General features: G+C 33.3%; 3 protein-coding genes across 4 annotated transcripts; 2 read left to right on the top strand and 1 right to left on the bottom strand.

The window, feature by feature from the left end:
- The first annotated feature begins 553 nt into the window (after positions 1-553).
- LOC100243950 (phosphoglucomutase-like) lies at positions 554-4,322 on the top strand. Its single transcript, XM_002280875.4, has 7 exons — positions 554-1,187; positions 1,656-1,919; positions 2,535-3,051; positions 3,169-3,368; positions 3,458-3,570; positions 3,660-3,800; positions 3,898-4,322. The coding sequence occupies exons 1-7, from the start codon at positions 651-653 to the stop codon at positions 3,977-3,979; spliced, it is 1,854 nt and encodes a 617-aa protein (XP_002280911.1). The 5' UTR covers positions 554-650; the 3' UTR covers positions 3,980-4,322.
- A 3,955-nt stretch (positions 4,323-8,277) lies between these two features.
- On the top strand, positions 8,278-11,951 carry LOC100257695 (phosphoethanolamine N-methyltransferase 3). 2 transcript variants are annotated; one of them, XM_010657348.3, is made up of 12 exons: positions 8,278-8,598; positions 8,714-8,829; positions 9,267-9,404; positions 9,500-9,649; positions 9,752-9,895; positions 9,996-10,106; positions 10,192-10,333; positions 10,569-10,849; positions 11,024-11,185; positions 11,271-11,324; positions 11,421-11,495; positions 11,612-11,951. In XM_010657348.3, the coding sequence occupies exons 1-12, from the start codon at positions 8,586-8,588 to the stop codon at positions 11,708-11,710; spliced, it is 1,485 nt and encodes a 494-aa protein (XP_010655650.1). In that variant the 5' UTR covers positions 8,278-8,585; the 3' UTR covers positions 11,711-11,951. The 2 variants fall into 2 exon arrangements, with proteins under 2 accessions (XP_010655650.1, XP_002284594.1); XM_002284558.4 differs by having other exon boundaries at positions 8,282-8,598; positions 9,500-9,637.
- A 3,213-nt stretch (positions 11,952-15,164) lies between these two features.
- On the bottom strand, positions 15,165-18,196 carry LOC100262819 (MLP-like protein 28). Its single transcript, XM_019219315.2, has 2 exons — positions 17,917-18,196; positions 15,165-15,646 (listed from the first exon to the last, which is right to left on the bottom strand). The coding sequence occupies exons 1-2, from the start codon at positions 18,101-18,103 to the stop codon at positions 15,378-15,380; spliced, it is 456 nt and encodes a 151-aa protein (XP_019074860.1). The 5' UTR covers positions 18,104-18,196; the 3' UTR covers positions 15,165-15,377.
- Between the last annotated feature and the right edge of the window lie 478 nt (positions 18,197-18,674).

The following is an 18,674-nucleotide window of genomic DNA, read 5'->3' as shown; positions in this document are numbered from 1 at the left end:
GACGGCAATAAACTTGCATGCCAATGGAACAACACATTGATGGTCAGTCAATTAACAGCAGAGCCCATGATGGTAAGTTCAAGATGCACATTACAAGTATATAAATTGCCGGCAGATACACCTAGGTTCAAATCGTATGTAAAACTCAGGATAAAAGTGAATTTGATAATAATATTATGAAAAATGGAATCACTTTTGTTTTGATTTCTGAAGCCAAGTAGAGAAATAATACCGAGACAGACGTGACTCAAGAAGAAATAGGCACTGTTACTTGTTTGGTCCCCCCTATTGAAAAGGATATAGGACGATTACGGTTTGGCGACATATTACAGGAGTTCGTTGAAGAAAGAAGAAAAAGATGCCGAAATTTCTCCTCTTCATGAAGCCTGAATGTTAAAAATTCCCACAGAATATACTATTATCCCTTGTGTGAACTGCTCATGTACGTGAAGACAACATAAATCCCTCAGATAAAACAACCAAAAAATCTAAGCGTTTGCCAGTTTGTCTACAGATATTTTGTCTTCCTGGATAGATATATTGAATTGTAGGGTTACGGTTCATTGCGCTAATCTTATCTTCGCCAGACCTCTCCTCAAAAGGTTTTCAAACAAACCAATTGCAAGGGCGCGCCAACTCCACCAAAATCAATGTCTTCCACTTCGACACTTTCGCTGCCTCTACAACGCAATGCCCGGAAAAAAGGCTTCCCATCCTCCCCAGTCACAAAGCCATTCACAGCTAATCTTACTTTTTCGTTTTCATTGCGTTTAACTAAAGCTATTCACGTAAAATCTTCCAGCACTGCAAAGTTTAATGAAGTTGTGGTGGATGAAGAGATAGACAAGATTAGGAGGCTCCAAAATGGCTCAGATGTTCGAGGGGTTGCGGTGGAGGGTGAGAAGGGCCGAACTGTGGATCTCACGCCACCGGCTGTGGAAGCAATTGCTGAGAGTTTTGGTGAGTGGGTAATGAATAGATTGGAGAGTGAAGGAGGCGTGCCAGTTGAAGGTGTTAGGGTGTCTCTTGGGCGTGACCCTCGAATCTCTGGCGCATCTTTGAGTGCAGCAGTGTTTTCAGGTCTCGCTCGAGCTGGTTGTTTAGCGTTCGATATGGGACTTGCAACCACACCCGCTTGTTTCATGAGTACATTGTTGCCTCCGTTTGCCTATGACGCTTCTATAATGGTAATTAATATCCAGAAATCTCTATTGTTTTTTACTTTCTAGTGTTGGTATTGATGGTGCAAGGCCATGCTGATGAATTTGTTGTTGCATGATATTCAGGTTCATGGCACCACAGATTCAACTAAGAATTTGTCACTTAAAAAACTACTCAATAACACACATGGATTTGCCTTTGGAAATGATTTTCCTTGACTTGCAGCCACCTCAACAGTAATTATTTTTTTGGTTTAGTACATAAAATGCAAATCAACAAATCTATTCAAGAAGTTTCTTCATGCCAAAATTCAATGGTGAAATTGTAACCCATGACGTAGAGATTTTGATACTCAGAACTTTCTTAGGTTTTACTTCCTTTTTGCGGGAGTGTAAAGGGATAATGAAAAGGAAATTCTAGAGATGGGAATGTTAGAGAATGGTGGGTACATATGTAAGATTATAAATGAGACCAATTGAATGTTTGTGGTGCAGATGACAGCATCTCACTTACCCTACACGCGAAACGGCCTAAAATTCTTCACTAGGAAAGGGGGGCTGACCTCGCCGGAAGTGGAGGCAATATGTGACAAGGCGGCCAGGAAATATGCCAACAGGCTTACAAAAGTATCAACCACGTTGAGCATTCCTCCAACAAAAGTTGATTTCATGAGCACTTATGCGAAGCATCTCCGGGACATCATCAAGGAGAGGGTGAACCATCCCTTGCACTATGACACTCCACTCAAAGGGTTTCAGGTTCCATTTTATTCCTTCTATTCTTTTGCTTTCTCATTTTCTTTGGTTGTGGTATGTTCACGGGTGTGTGCAGCTATCACCTGTAAATTTTTGAGGACCAAAATGAAAGTGGAAAGATATGGATCTGATCTGCTATCTGCCCATTTGTTGGTTCATAGAATTTGGCTTGTCAATTGGATCTAAAATGGGCCACTCAGGCCCCGAACCCTGCAGCCATAGGCCAATATTGGGCCTCTTTTATGTTAATTATAATTGGGCCCGATGATGATGTACCAGATTAATCGATTCAACAAGTGGCCCAATCATTCAGGGCCTCATGCAGCATACTGCACTCGGATGGGCCGATCCAGCCCAAGGGCTATGTTCATATATGATTGAAACGACCCATTTGCTCTATTACGAGTTTTTGGGTCAAACTATGGTATCGAAAATCAATTTTTTGTACCATGTCTCCGCCTATTATCAAATAGGATACTCACATGTGTGTGATACAAATTAAATAAAAATCTTATTAAAATGGATGAGTAGACTATGGATAATTTTAAGTATTTAACAAATCCAGAGTTGATTTTTGGCAACTAATTGAAATTTTATTATTTGTCACCCAATTGGCAGATAATTGTGAATTCTGGGAATGGATCAGGAGGCTTCTTCACATGGGACGTGTTAGATAAACTTGGTGCAGACACCTTTGGCTCCCTAAACCTCAGCCCAGATGGAATGTTCCCCAACCACATTCCCAACCCTGAGGACAAAACTGCCATGGCCCTAACAAAGGCTGCAGTCCTCGAAAACAATGCTGATCTTGGAATTGTTTTTGATACCGATGTAGATCGCAGTGGTGTGGTGGATAGTTCAGGGAACCCCATCAATGGTGACAAGCTCATTGCACTCATGGCTGCCATTGTATTGAGGGAACACCCTGGATCCACCATTGTCACCGATGCTCGCACAAGCATGGCTCTCACGCAATTCATCGCCAACAGAGGGGGTCATCATTGCTTGTATCGTGTTGGCTACAGGAATGTCATTGATAAAGGAGTTCAGCTTAATAAAGATGGCATTGAAGCACATCTCATGATGGAAACATCTGGCCATGGTGCTCTTAAAGAGAATCATTTCCTCGATGATGGTTAGTTTCATTTCTCTTTTTCCTTGTCATCTGTTTTTTCTCTGGGCAGGAACTTTGAGGCAGTGATTGGGACCCATTATAATGTCGAGTGAATGAAATCCATGTTGTACTCTATAGGGGCTTACATGGTGGTAAAAATCATCATAGAAATGGTACGCATGAAGCTTGCAGGATCATATGAAGGAATTGGGAGTCTCATAGAAGACCTACAAGAACCATTTGAATCCGTTGAGCTGAGGATGAACGTCATCTCTGAGCCTAAACATGCAAAGGCAAAAGGTGCTGAAGCAATTGAAGCATTCCGAAACTACATCGAGGTATTTATCCATTTTAAACCACACACATGACATTTGGGAAGACATGTATGGCTTCTAGGCATGATAGCAAACTACTCATTTACTTGTAGGAAGGAAAGCTAGAGGGTTGGGAATTGGATTCCTGTGGAGACTGTTGGGTAAGTGAAGGCTGCCTCGTGGATTTGAACGACACGCCAGCTGCCATTGATGCTTACATGTACAGGTGAAATATGAACCAAAATGGAAAATCATACTGTGTTATTTCCTTTTGAATTATTTTGTTCTGAAACCTGTTCCTTCCTAAAAATTCAGGGCTAAGGTTTCAGACAAAGAACATGGACAACATGGTTGGATACACCTTCGGCAGAGCATTCACAACCCAAATATTGCAGTAAACATACAATCATCTGTGCCTAGTGGCTGCCAATCCATGGCAAGAGTACTCAGAGAGAAGTATGCCATATTGTGACATTGTGCCCCATGACACACATTTCATATCTCATATAGCTACTGCTCTCTTCGATGACTAATATTTATTAAATTTTCTCAGGTTTCTCATTGCAAGTGGAATGGAGAAAAGTCTTGACATCACTCAGATCGATAAGTACGCAAAAAGTGGACAGGTAGGTTAAAGTGAAATCTCCTTTGGAGGTTGATACAAAGCATGAAGCTCAACCTAGCAACAACTACATACCATGCATTTTGTATCCAACATTTTAGTTGTACCATAATGTACAGTGGGCATGTGTATTCTTCCAAAGTTAAACAGAATAAAAAAAAAAAAAAATGATACATAGAAATGAATGAAGCCTGCTTGGATATATATAAGAAAGAAGATGGAGTGCAAAATTAGCAACCAGCTTACCTTCGCATGGTCTGTTAACGACGATTCCCACATCGTTCCTGTATGGCCTTGTTTGTTCCAAAGTCAATGTCGTTCGTCTTATCTTATCGAAACCTTCACTTTTGCTTTTATTGTGGACTGCAGTTCAAAATTTTCTATCATTTTCCCCCCATGATGATTATCAATCGCTGTGGTGGCTTTTTTCATGGGCACTATATAACCGCTACAAGATTAAGTAACAAATTTTTCTTTATTAAAAATTAATAATTCTATCACTATTTGTGAATCTTATACGAGGTTTAGGTTGAGTGAGAAATTTTTTCTATGACCAACTAAAAATATTGTAAATCTTATGCTACAAATTATAAAATATTTAATTATTAAATTTTTTTTTAAGAAAATATTTAAAAATTGTATATTTTTAAATGTAATATTATCACTGTATATTCTTTGAAATGAATATATGCTATTGTATGCCTTATAATATTATTTATTGTACAAGTAATTGTTAATAGCAAGGATTTTATAAATATATTATTTTTTATTTAATTAATTTCTATATTAAATATTTCATTATTCTTAAGTGTTTAATATAATATAGCATTTATTTTTTTTACCTGTGTTTCTAACTTTTGTATTAAGCATTTCATCCTTTTTATTTTAAAAATTATATTAGTGGTTTTTAATTTCTAATGATAAGGATTTTATTTTATGAAATTTTCATTTAAAAAGATGCACTTACATGTAATGATATTCATTGCAATATGTACTTACGTGCGATTTAGGTGACTTTAAGACTATATTTGATTTTTGAAAAATATTAAGAAAGGGGGAAAATATTAAGAAAATAATTTTTTTATATTTGATTTATCACAAAATGTAAAAGAAAATTAAATATAATTAAAATTAATTAAAAATCTTATGTTGATCGAGCATATAAAAATAATTTAGCTTATATTTGAATAAGAAAATGTTTTCTTTTTTTTTTTAAAAAAAAAAAAGTTTTCATTTTCTATTTTCATTTCATGGAAACAATTTTGATTTTTTGTTTCTTTTTTTCTTAAAAAGGAATTTGATTAAAAAAAAGTGATTTTTTTTAAAAATAAAATAAAATCTAAAATCTTGTTTGATTTTAAGCTTTTATATATATATATATATGTATGTATAAAATATAATATAAAGAAGTATAATTAAAATATTATATAATAAATAAGTCATGCTATAAGATATATTATCATAAAAGATAATAATATTGTTTTGTGAATTATATATTTATTTATTTATTGTTATATGTGACATTAATATATAGAACAAAATACTTATACCCTATTTAAAAGATAATATTTGATTTAAAAAGTTCATGAGATAATATTTTATTCATATTAATATTTCTTTTATAATTATAACCTTTATGTTTCTTTTATATTGTGAGTCCCTTATTTATGCCATTTTATTTTCCTTTTTGTTTCTAAATTTTTTAAAAACCGTTTTCACTTTTTTTTTTTTAAGAAAATTTTGGCAAATTTTGAAAATATCATATTAGTGTTTTCACTTCTTTCTTTCTTTTTTAACTCAAATTTCTAAAAAATGAAAATAGAAAAACATTGTCTAAACATGTTTGTAAACTTAATTTTATTTTTTTATAAATGAAAACAAAACAAAAAAAAATCTAAATGAATAAGGCTTTATTAATTTTAATTTTTTTTCTTTTCCTTATATTTTCGTATTTTACTTCAAATTTTCTTGCAACCAAAAACTTTTATGATAATATTTTGAGTCATAAATTGTGTTTATTTTGTAGTAATATCAATTTTATTACCAATGATTTAATTGTTAATAAAAAAATATAATATTTATAAATATTTTAATTCTCAACAGGCTACAATTTTTACTCTTGTGATAAATTTTTTTTGTCATAAATTACACATTATGATGAGTTTTTCTGTTTTCCTTACCAGCCAACAAATATCATATTTATTGTAGTGGCTAACAAATTTCCATATAAATTTGTTATAAGATAAAGTAGAATGGAATTATTCAATTTCAATAAAAAAAAAAAAAATGGTACCTAATGAAAAAGATAAAATACATAGATCATCTCGAAGAAATCAGGAAAGATAAATGGTGAGACCATAGGACCCTTGATGGAGACTATTTTGATTGAAGTGGTGCGCTCCTTCCGACTCAGAACATGATTGGGCCCAGTATTAGCACTGCACACAAACTAACATCGTCGATCTTGAGTATGAAAAAGGTGATTAGATTCTAAGGACTTGCTATTCAATAATGACCAAAGAAGTTCATTTGTGGTTTGTCCCAACTCCTCATATTAGAGGTGAGGCTCAAGCTAACGTGCCTCTCAGTTGAGCCCCGGCCAATCGCTCTAATATGCTTTTCCAATGGTGAGTTTCACTGCCACCATGTATTACATTCATTCCGATAAGAGTCATTTTCGCAGGGAAATAATTTTTTAATAACTACCGCCATAAACGATGGTAATTTTTGGAGCAAAACTAATCTAAAAAAGCTTCTTTCAAATTTCCCACATGCAACTCTATTGGTTATTGAGTTGATCCGTTTAGAGACCAGTTCCAAGAGTACTCCTCTGGTGGCTTCCTACAAAAATGGGCATTTTTGGAAGATCTTTTTGATGATCAAAACAAAGAAAGAAGGGAAGAACGAAAGGTAAGGATGTCAAATGCATGATTAGAGGCTACTCGATGGATCTTTGACACGTGGATTTACCTTATAAGAGGTAAGATGGTGAATACTGTTAACTCATGCTATGGTTGCACGTACCTTGATTGCCCATCCACCCCCATGGAGTATGAGTGGGTAAAATATTTATCCGTCGTATTGAAGGAGTCTAGACATTTACTCGTCTTGTAAGGGGATAGATAGAGGGTGACAATGCCTTAGCAAGAAAAACAGTGAATGAACTTTGCTACCTTTCGAATCTCCGCGAGATTTGCATATTGTGGAAAAAAATCCTCTTGCATCAATAATATTGGGGGTGTTCGGTCATATCTCCCACTACATGGTATGGATCACTTTGGATGCATTGTATCTGTGGTCCTGGAGAGGACTGGCTCTGAAAGAAGTCAAAAAAGCAGAAAGCAGCCAGACCCAAGAAAAGGAAATGATATGATGGATCGAATTTTAGCTCCTGGCCCGTTTTTACGTGCCATTATTGAAGCCTTTAGGGTTTCATATTTAAAGCAGGGACAGTGAGTCAGTGCGTACGTTCCATAAAAATGTTACCAACTTTGTATTTTTCGCAGGATTTGAGATGTACGCCAATTGCATAATTAATAGAATGTACCATGGACGACGCATTATCTCCAAAAGGAGACAAAAACAATCTAAAGCCAATTCACAATGCGTTCTCTATGGAGTAAATTATTATTATTTTTTCCTCTTTCGAAAACCACCTAAATAAAATACTCTTTCCCGTCCCAAAAACTTTTATTAGACTCTCATAATGGCCTATTAAAATATTTAACATCCTTTTTTTCTCTTTCTATTTTTTATTTTTAAAATAAAAAAAATCTTTTTAATAAAAATAAAACATCTCAAAATTATTAATTTTAAAAGATTTTAAAATTTGAGATAGTAAATATTTTTATTTTTGTTTTTGTTATTTAAATATGATAACAATAATAATAAATGTGGGGACGTTATGATTAAAAAGGAATTGGAATCTTGATGTTTCAAGGAAACAGAACAATTACTCCAAAGAAAAAACAATCAACAACTGCTGCTGTTTTCGTATATTTCAAAGGCCATTGGCAATGCAATGATGCAACCGCCGAAAGATAATCCCACAACTACCTTGGTTCAGTACTTCATCCCCTCCCTTCATTGGCCTCAAAGGCCATATATTTTTATTCAAATATCCTTGATTATGAAAATATGTGGTGCAATTTTAAAGAATATTGTGTTTTATTATAAGATTGAGTGGGAAATAAGATAGCAAGGGCTGTCCAAATGTAGCCTCAGGCAACGGGTCGCTCTCAAGTCTCAAGCAATACGTGGCCTAGGCCTATTAATTTCACATAGCCACGGGTCGCCGCTACTTGGCTCTTTTGGCAGACTCAGATTCTGTGATCTTCTTCCTGATTCATTTTAACAAAACCCAACAAGCAAAGTGTGATGATAATAGCCGTAGATCCCCACCTACATTTTCCTATATAAACATTCACACATCATCAATGTTCTAACAATTTCTGTGGTTGCACTTGGTGTGTGAGAGGTGTGCGTGTGTCGGTGTGTGGGTGTTGGTGTTATTCACGTGTACCTTGTTGCTCAGTCAAGGATTGTAGCATGCATTTGCTTTGAATTATACATATAGGGCATATAAAATTAACTAAACTAGAAGCAGCAGAACAGCAACCATGGCTTCCTTGGGTGAGATTTCTGATTCAGCTTTGTCTGCTTCCATCACGTTTAGAACAAGGGGACACAAAACATTCTTTGTATGACATTATTTTTTATTGGAAATTTTGCTCTCGTTGTTTGATAGGGGAAGAACGTGACGTTCAAAAGAGCTACTGGATGGAACACTCCGCAGAATTGACTGTTGAAGCTATGATGCTGGATTCACAAGCGTCCGATCTCGACAAAGAAGAGAGGCCTGAGGTGAGAAACGTTATGTTATACAGGGGACTTCATTGGAAGTTTTTCTTATAACATTGACTAGGTGGAATTGGATTGGGTAGTTCTGTTGTAAATTATTGACTTTCACTTTCAAAGAAAGGAAATAATTTTTTTTTTTCCTTTTCCCCTTTTTTTTCTTCCTGGGGTTAGTTCTATCTTCGGATACATGCTAGAGCCAACCCCTCCCTTCATTGTCATTAATTTGCTTGCGGCACAAAGCCCAAAAGCTACCTTTCCAATTAAGGAAATATGATAACGATTCAAACAGATTAAAAAAAAGGAAGAAATTGGTCATAAGTGTTTTGCATGGTAGCTATTTCTTGATGGCGATTCATTGTCATCTCATATCATTGAGGTTCTCAATTCTTTGCTGTACAAATATGAGCTTCTGAAACTGAATTTAATCGAATTTCTCCCAGTTACTCTCTCTCCTGCCGCCCCTTGAAGGAAAATATGTCGTGGAACTAGGGGCAGGAATTGGGCGTTTCACAGGCGAATTAGCTAAGCAGGCTGGTCAAGTCCTTGCTATTGATTTCATTGAAAGTGTGATCCGTGAGGTGAATTTAATTCCAGCTCACACGAACCAATTTTATAGAAAATTCTCACCTTGTATATACTTGAATCTTCTCTTAATACCATGGGAACTCTGCAGAATGAAGTCATCAATGGGCGCTTCAAGAATACTAAGTTCGTGTGTGCTGATGTTACATCTCCTGACCTGGATATTTCACCAGGTTCTGTCGACTTGATTTTCTCAAATTGGCTACTAATGTATCTCTCAGACAAAGAGGTGGTAACCATGGTTGTGTTTAACACCCCCAACCTCTGGAACACGATCTTCGATCGATCATGCAATTATGTTCATTAATTTGAAGTGCCTTCCCTGTTTTTGTATGGGCGGCAGGTTGAGGATCTAGCTGAAAGGATGGTTAAATGGTTGAAAGTTGGAGGTTTTCTCTTCTTTAGAGAGTCTTGTTTTCATCAATCAGGTGATTTTAAAAGGAAAAAGAACCCGACACACTATCGTGAACCCAGATTTTACACAAAGGTTAGTCTTTTATTTTGACACCATCACATAGTCAACATTACACAATGAAACACTCGTAAAAAGAACCTACTTTATATTTCTTCCTTGAGTTGCATTGCAGGTCTTTAAGGAATGCCATATGTCTGATGACTTTGGGAACTCCTCTGAATTCTCACTTATCACCTTCAAATGTGTTGGAGCTTATGTGAGAAACAAAAAGAATCAAAACCAGGCAATGACTTCAACTGCTGTTTAGCTGAAAGTGGTTTCATGCCAACTGAAATTCAAATAAGCCTTCTCGGTTTTTTATCATGCAGATCTATTGGTTATGGCAGAAAGTTAATTCGCAAAATGACAAGGGGTTCCAACGTTTCCTGGATAATGTACAGTATAAATGCAGGGGCATATTACGCTATGAACGTGTCTTTGGTGAAGGCTTTGTGAGTACAGGGGGACTTGGTATGACAAATTTCCAAGTTTTCTCCTAACTTTAGCACAATAACTTGCTTGTCCTTTGTTTTTGTTGCTCACATATCAAGTTTCAGACTCCGAATTTTGAAATCACTGCTACAGAGACCAATTTTATGATCCCTTCCAGTTTCAGTCAAACAAAATTTTCGCAATCATTGGAGGTTATTCACATTCTTAACTGCAACTAATTTAAATTTCTCTTTACCTTATTTGATTTGAACAGAAACAACAAAAGAATTTGTGACAAAATTGGACCTTAAGCCTAGCCAAAAGGTCCTAGATGTAGGCTGTGGCATCGGTGGAGGTGACTTCTACATGGCAGAGGATTTTGATGTTGAGGTTGTTGGTATCGATCTATCAATAAATATGATCTCCATTGCTCTTGAACGTGCCATTGGCCGCAAATGCCTGGTCGAATTCGAGGTTGCTGATTGCACCAAGAAAACGTATCCTGATAATACATTTGATGTGATCTACAGCCGTGATACCATTCTTCACATACAGGTAGTCATTTTCACATCCTTTGCAGCGGTTTCATGAATCATGATAAACAACTCTGAAGGATCTTTTGAATCTCCGACCATGCACATCCAACATAGCCGAAATTTTTTATTATTAATTATGGTTTTTCCTTTTCTTCATATACCGCCATCTGATGGTAGCTGTGGAATTTTTTAGGACAAGCCCGCGTTGTTCAAGTCCTTCTTCAAGTGGCTGAAGCCTGGAGGAAAAGTTCTTATTACTGATTACTGTAAAAGAGCAGGACCTCCATCACCAGAATTCCAAGAGTATATTGAACAGAGAGGATATGATCTGCACGATGTAAAGGCATATGGTCAGGTAATAGTCACATAAAATATTACACATTAAGCTTTTGTTTTTAGCACATGTTATTCTAATTTACTGCCCTTTGAACCACTGCCAGATGCTCAAAGATGCTGGTTTTTGTGAGGTTATCGCAGAGGACAGAACAGAACAGGTCCAAATAAGTTCTGCTCTCATTCATATTCTCTCTGTTGGTTGTTTCACCATTTATATTCATAAGTTAATACAAGTTGTTTTCACCATGTTTCAGTTCATCAAAGTGTTGCAAAGGGAAATGGATGCTGTTGAGAAGAACAAAGACGAATTCATTCAAGACTTTTCTGAAGTGGGTTCTGTAAATTTTTTTTTCCTTCTGTGATTTATTTGTGGCATCCTTTCTTTCCATCATTGGTAATTGAGTTCTAACTCCCTCTCATTTCCTTGGCCGTGGAATAATCTTAGGAGGACTATAACGAGATTGTTGGTGGATGGAAATCAAAACTGAACAGGAGCTCATCGGGTGAACAGAGGTGGGGATTGTTCATAGCCAAGAAAAATTGACTTGAGGGTTCTTCTTCGCCAGGCAAAAGGCATATTGGCCATTTGGGTGTTTCTAGTACCAACAAGTGGTTGAGCTCAGCTGAGTTTCGTGGTTTCTGGGCTTAGAGTCACTGTTCCATAAATAAGCTTAAATAGAATAAAATGGCAAGTAGGTGTATTAGTAATCTACAATATGGCATTTTCATGTTGTCCTTGCTCAACCATATCAATGACTTTGAAAGTGATGGACTTGTTTTCTTCATCTATATCCTCCACGACATCCTTGGCAACATGAATATTTCCACCTTTAATTGATTTTAGATACGAAAATGATCAATTTCAAAACCACTTCTCAATTGAAATATGTAGAAATTAATAAATAAATAAATAAAGTTTTTTTTCTCATTTTAATTTTTTTTATTACTCGTTAGCTTTGGTAAATGGTGTGACATTTCTACATTGTATTTAAAAACCCTTCAAAAGAGTTTTTCAAGAACAATGAAGTCCATTACTTGTAGGGTCGAAGGCAGGAAAATGGTTAAGGAACATTATATGGAATTTATTCAAGAGAGGATAGAATAACATCAAAATTTTAATATAGTCTAGTAGTAAGATAGCTGATTACCAAAAAACTTAAGGTTATGGGTTTAATTCCCATTACCTACTATATTTTTAACTAAATTTCAGGAGGTGCAATGTACTCATTGCCTCCACTGTTGAATTTACTTGCTTTTGTTTTAGGTTTCAAATTTTATGTTTTTTAAACCCTTTAATTTCTTTTTCTTTCCTTTCTTTGTTATTATTGTTATTTTTAAAAAAAAAAATTTAGATTCAACTTGTTATATACTCAAAGGTGCTCAAACTTACAAGATACTAACCAAGTTCAAACAATACTTAAACTTGATTGTTATCACTATCTTGGTCATTATATATGTAAAGATTACTAGCAAACTCAATTGTCTAAATACAGATCTTTCCTTCATTAACAATTTCATGCATATTGAAACTAAACATCAATATGATTTATGTGTTCAATAAATTTGGTTTTTAGCTAACTATGGAGTACTTTGACTATCACAACATGCACTAATATGTTTTTGTATAACTTCCAAGTTTTCAAGCAGTTTATGTAACAAAATTGATTCCTTAACAACTTCAGCCAATGCAATATACTCTCTTCTATTTGTAGTTGACAAAGCAATTGTAGATTGTAAAGTATACTTCCTACTTACTAGTCCTCTAACAAGAGTAATACAAAACTTGAAATTGATCAACATAACCGATTACCACACATTTATCAAGATCATCATCTCATTGAAAAACCACACCAAGATCTAAAGTATGCATAATGCATGACAAAATTCATTTCACAACATATTAATGTATTTTACCAAGATCATGCGTGTACTTGCTAATCAAACTAGTAACTTGTGAAATATTTGATCTTGTACACACCATAGTGCATATCAAGCTACTTACTACATTAGAGTAAATAACTCATGACTTAGACTGATGTTCTACATTTGAGTTAGGAGATAAAGTTATACTAAACTTGAAATGAGACGCAAATAAGGTACTTCCTAGTTTTGATTGTTCAATCATGTCAAAACATTGCACCAATTTCCTCATATATATTGATTATATGTAAAATTAACTTTGTCTTTAACTCTATCTTGTAGATGCGCATGCCAAGAATCATCGTGGCATCACCTAGAAGAGTTAGGAGGATGGCACCAATTGAGTTGGGTATATTTGATTCTAAATTTATCAAATTCAAAATGTTCATCAATTCTAAATTCAAGGTTTTCAAAGTCTAGGTTGCTAAGGTCCATTTTTAATTTAAAGAAAAGTAAAGGGGAGATTAAGAAAAAAATAATTTAAAATAATTAAATATAAATACCTAAAGTTGTCCAAATGTGCATTTCTATGTAGCTTGTAGAAAATTTTTGTTTCTACAAAAATTTAGTGACTTGAAATTGAGGTTAAATTGTATTTTTAAAGTAATTGTAATTGTGAGAGAATAGTGTGAAAAAAAAAAAAGGAAAAATGAGAGAGAGAGTGTACATTCAAGGTTTTCAAAACCTATGCATGAAAAATTTATTAATAAAAATGAATTTTTGTTAATCTAACAAAATATCATCACAATGGGTCATTATTTGAACGTTGGAAAGGGTGTTTTGGTCATTTAACTATCATAAAAAAAAATGAATTTTATTAGTTTATCAAAATACTCTCACAAATTAGTCCTTATGCGAATGTATGAGATATGGATAACAATGAGACTGAGTATTTGAAAAAATTTGTTCCCTAATAAAAAGGGTTTAGGATAAAGATAAACGATTTTGAATCGAATTTAGAAAGTTTTTAAAAACCTGAAATAGATTCAGGTATGATTTTGTATCACACCATTCCATCCTGATTATATATAATTTTAAATGATTTTTTTTATTTTTCAATTTTTTAAATATAAATTAAATATTACTTTTCAAAAAATTAAATTATAAATATTTATAAATTATATTTATGTTTAATAAAATTAAATTAAATTTCAAAAATGTAAACGGGACATCACAAGAAAGGTATGAGAATTTCCTACATACTATCGACTCTACTCACTCTGCCGTTGGGATAGTATTGAGATAGAGGTGAGTTGAGAGGGGTAAAATTGGTATGGGAGGGGAGTTGACGGGCGGGCCATGGCTGGTACAATGGGCCACCACTCATGGCCCAACACGTTTTAATGGACAATACTGTTCTAGCACAACATTATCTTGTGATAGAATTGTCGTGCCTGGGCTAGCCCGACATGTCCCGAACAATGCTGGGTAGTGGGCAAGCTCGGCCCCGCCTAGCCTACTCGCCATGATATAGCTCCATGAGGCTTAGTGGCTGCAAAGGTATCATGCGCCCATCCTACCTATTACTAATTGAAACACGTAGGTTGAAGCTTTAATTTTATATATATTTGTGTTCCTTGATTTTAAATTTGAGTTACATTTATAATATTTCTAACACAAATTTCAAAAAAAAAAAAAACTAAATTTGAGTTGAAAAAGGAAGAGGGCAGGGTTAGAATTTCTGATTCAAATTGCATATTAAAAAAAAGAATGACTTTTTTTTTTTTTTTTTTGAGTTCCTCATCTTCAAATTGGATTTGCACTTGAAGTATGTTCAACTCAAATTTTATGAGGGAAAAAAAATTAACATAGTTGGCATGTTAACTCAATTGTTTATTACAATTGTTTATTAAATTCAATATGATAATGAAGTGGAATCACTTTTATTACAACAAGGTTAAGATTTGCAAAACCATGATGCACCCACGTTAATGTCAACCCTTGAAACATGGTGACTCGTATACCTTTCAAAAGGTCAATAAATTACAAACAAATGTTTTATAAGGTAACTATAAAAATGGATTACTTGATCATAAGATAAATATCTCAACAAAAACAAATGATGTAGTGAACCAATAGACAAACCAAACCAAACTTTTCTCTCACTAAATGGTAAGCAAATAAACAATTTGTAATAATAAAATATTTCAAAAACTAGAAACCTTCCCACACTTGAATACATGACTAAAACACGATTGAGCTATAGATCATTCATCTCACACATGACACACAATATTAACATTATTTATATGAGAAACCATCAAGTAGCACCAAACTATGACAACTTATGTTTATGCCTGAATAAGGTGGTCATCTAGTTCTTCATTCATATGAATTACAAATCCAAGCAATTTAACAGGAGTAGAGATTTCTTTGTTGAGCTTCTCATACTCGAAAGTCCAACGCACCCAAGTGGTTTCACCTTTTGAAATAGTTTGGACAATAGCTTTGAAGGATTTGTATTCCTTCAAGAGATCTCCTTCAATGACTTTAAATGTAACCGCTTTATTTTCCTTGTCTATAGCTTCCACAATCTCCTTAGCAACATGATTTTTCCCATCTTTGGTTTCAAACAAAAGTAATCTAATTAGAGGAATTGTATTTCATTGAAATTAGTGTGTTTAGGAAAAGTGCTAGTCTTACGCAAGTAAAGTCAATTTTTTAACATACTATCAAATTGCAAAATTCAATGGTAGATGTACTTCATCATGGTCGGCAAAATTAGTTTTTGATCAATGACAATTGAAAAGGAAGAAGGGTGACCCATGGTGTAGGGGTTGCACCAAGTGTCAAGGCCCATGTGGTTGTACTGCTAAGTGCTAACTACTTTTGAATTATCATATTAACTTCCTGGTATAATATAAAAATGAAGAAAACGACATTTGTTTGAAAAACCATTACATTAATACTCATGAAATTCAAATTAAGAGACCATGTGAATGGGTAGTTGGCAATGACTTATGTCACATGTCATAATTGAATACTCGTCAAACCAGTCAATTTTCCATCCTATCATTACTAAAAGGCACCAATAAAAAAAAAGGGACAAAAATTTTAATGGACAAATCTTAAGGAAAATATTGCCAAATCCAAGTCTAATAATGCCACTAGAGTTTTTTGTTTTGGTTTATGGGTGCAGTCCAATTAAAATTCAGGCCCGCTGCCAAATCGAGCCTTCAATGCTTAATTGAGACTTATCAAAAAGTAAAAAGTTAAAAACAATTGACATCTACCGAGAAACATATTAATAAAAATAGTGATTACATTTAAACTTTAGAATTCATGTTTTGTATTTAATCTCATTATTTTATAGTTGAACCAATTTTTATATTTTAAGTTTATTTATATGTTTTATTTATTTATATCATCACCGTCCAATTTTTCATTACTATTTTTTATAAGCATCTTCATTCTTATTTTTATATTTTTTTAAAAATGACTATTTAGGAATTAAAAATAATAATAAAAAATTGGGTATTTATTTGGTAATCGTTCTCAAGAACAATTTTTTTTGTTCTTTAGAGCAAAAAAAATAAGAAAAAAACACATTTAATGATAAAAAATTATTTTCTATTTTATAAAAATGTCTTTTCCATATTTTTTTTTTAAAACTGTTTTAAAAATAATTATATAAATATGTAAAATAATTAAAAATAAAACATTAAACGTAAAAATTATTTTTAAAATATATGTACAAATATTTTAAATTTCCAAATAGATTTTTGTTTTACAAAATATTTTTAAAAACTATTTTTAAGATTTTTTTTTAAAAAAGTAATCACCAAACAAACCCTAACTATTACTTTTAGTTTAAAAAATAATATTAATAAATTATGTTCATTTATGCTCATAATTTAAGACATTATGTGTTAGTGAGGAAGCAATCATCTCCAACGCCAATTAAATGTTAAAAAAGTACCTTTCTTTTATCCTTTTGAGTGTAAAAAAATATTAAGCTAATGATGAAATTATTCTTCAAAAAATATTTTTTTGAATAATACTTCAATTATGTAAAAAATGGTGAAATTTTTTTGCCAATCTACAAGACTACAACCCATATCCATCAAGTAAAAATTAAATATTAACTTGAAATCATCGATGAGTATGTATATATAATCATGTGTAATATTTCTTAAGTAAATCTTTAATTCATGTTAAACTATCAATTAATTTAACTAATTAGGTAAAGGCTAATAATATATACCAAATTTATTTTTATTTTAATCATGCAATAAGAAAATTTTAAAAAAATTAGTTATGATTTATTTTTTTAATATTAAATGAGTATATAGTAAAGTACAAAAAGAAATATATTTTATTTCAAACTTAAATTATTATATCATAAAAGTGGTATATGCGAAAATACGACGTATAATAATAAAAATCCATTTGAAATAATATTATTTTATAAATTAAGAATAGTTAAATATTAATCCTCTTTATTATTTTTATTACATGTCCCTATATTTATTTCTTTAATAATTGTAAGATATATAGAGTAAAAACTTAAAATGTGTTCGATATTGATTTTAAAAAATATTTTTAATTTTTTAAATACTTAAATGATAAATTTTTTTAGGTATTATAAATATTAAAAATAATTCTTAAAATGAATACAAGTATATATGAAAGTAGAACGTAGAATTTGTGCTTCAAAAATGCGGATTATATACAAGTGATGCTAACAAGGCGAATATGCGTTTATGAATCACTTGTCCAAATAAAAACATATTATAAAAAGAGCAGATTATTTCATGATGTAAAGCATTTTTGCAAAAATATACATAATGTTGAGTGGATAGAGGTGGTGTGGAGTGAGAGTTGGCTTACCAATAACGTAGCTCCACTCGATGACAGAGCCGACAGTGCCCCAGTCACCCTCGTGCAGGTCAACTTTCTGAATCTTTCCAGGGGAGACACTGGACATGTGGTGAGGCCTGCCTCCCCAAACCTCATGAAACTTATCAGCAGGAGCCAGGATCAGAATTTCAGCTTCAAGCTTACCTACTAGACCCATGTCTCCCTAATTCCTACTTTCTAGTGAGAATTCTCAGGAAACAAACTGAGAACCAAGGAAGTGGAAGAGGCGCTTAGGCAGTGGTGCAGCAAACACTTGGGACTTCACCATTAAATACACAGGGGATGGGAGTGGGTATTGATCCTCTGTGGTGCCATCAGCTTTCTTCACTTCATCAAGTCTCCATTTAAAGCATCCCACCTGTTAGAACAAAAGTTAATGTCATGTCACATCCTAGATGGATAATGCATTGCCATGTGTCTATCATTATTGCCTTTGCGATCAAGTTTACCATTTTTTTTCTTTTTAAATCTAGATTTCCTTTAAATGCCCTCGTTCAAGTAACGTGTCCCCGCCACGTAAAGATCCCTATTTTATATTTTCATTTTTACTCATGTTAAAAATAATTTAGATATAACTTATTTTAGAAAAAAAAAAAAAAAAAGGTTTTATGTGAAACTCTGGTGCTGAACAAGGGAGATAACAGCACAAGGTCTAGGTATTTTAGTCTTTAGTGATTGTGTTTGTAGTAGATTTGTATATCATGAGTTTTTATTAGAGAAAAAATTAT

The sequence above is a fragment of the Vitis vinifera genome, chromosome 1 (assembly GCF_030704535.1).
Source record: "Vitis vinifera cultivar Pinot Noir 40024 chromosome 1, ASM3070453v1".
NCBI classification, from domain to species: domain Eukaryota; kingdom Viridiplantae; phylum Streptophyta; class Magnoliopsida; order Vitales; family Vitaceae; genus Vitis; species Vitis vinifera.
The sequence above is the reverse complement of the archived record's forward strand: the minus strand, read 5'-3'. Positions and strand labels throughout refer to the sequence as shown.

Bases quoted from the DNA above. Each gene is read 5' to 3' on its own strand.
- LOC100243950 (XM_002280875.4), top strand. From the start codon at position 651: ATGTCTTCCACTTCGACACTTTCGCTGCCTCTACAACGCAATGCCCGG. The intron at 1,188-1,655 runs GTAATTAATATC...TTTGTGGTGCAG, and splicing joins CCTATGACGCTTCTATAATG to ATGACAGCATCTCACTTACC. The intron at 3,571-3,659 runs GTGAAATATGAA...CTAAAAATTCAG, and splicing joins ATTGATGCTTACATGTACAG to GGCTAAGGTTTCAGACAAAG.
- LOC100262819 (XM_019219315.2), bottom strand. From the start codon at position 18,103: ATGGGTCTAGTAGGTAAGCTTGAAGCTGAAATTCTGATCCTGGCTCCT. The intron at 15,647-17,916 runs GTAAGCCAACTC...TTGAAACCAAAG, and splicing joins CGAGTGGAGCTACGTTATTG to ATGGGAAAAATCATGTTGCT.
- LOC100257695 (XM_010657348.3), top strand. The intron at 10,107-10,191 runs GCAATGACTTCA...TTTATCATGCAG, and splicing joins ACAAAAAGAATCAAAACCAG to ATCTATTGGTTATGGCAGAA. The intron at 10,334-10,568 runs GTATGACAAATT...TGATTTGAACAG, and splicing joins TGTGAGTACAGGGGGACTTG to AAACAACAAAAGAATTTGTG.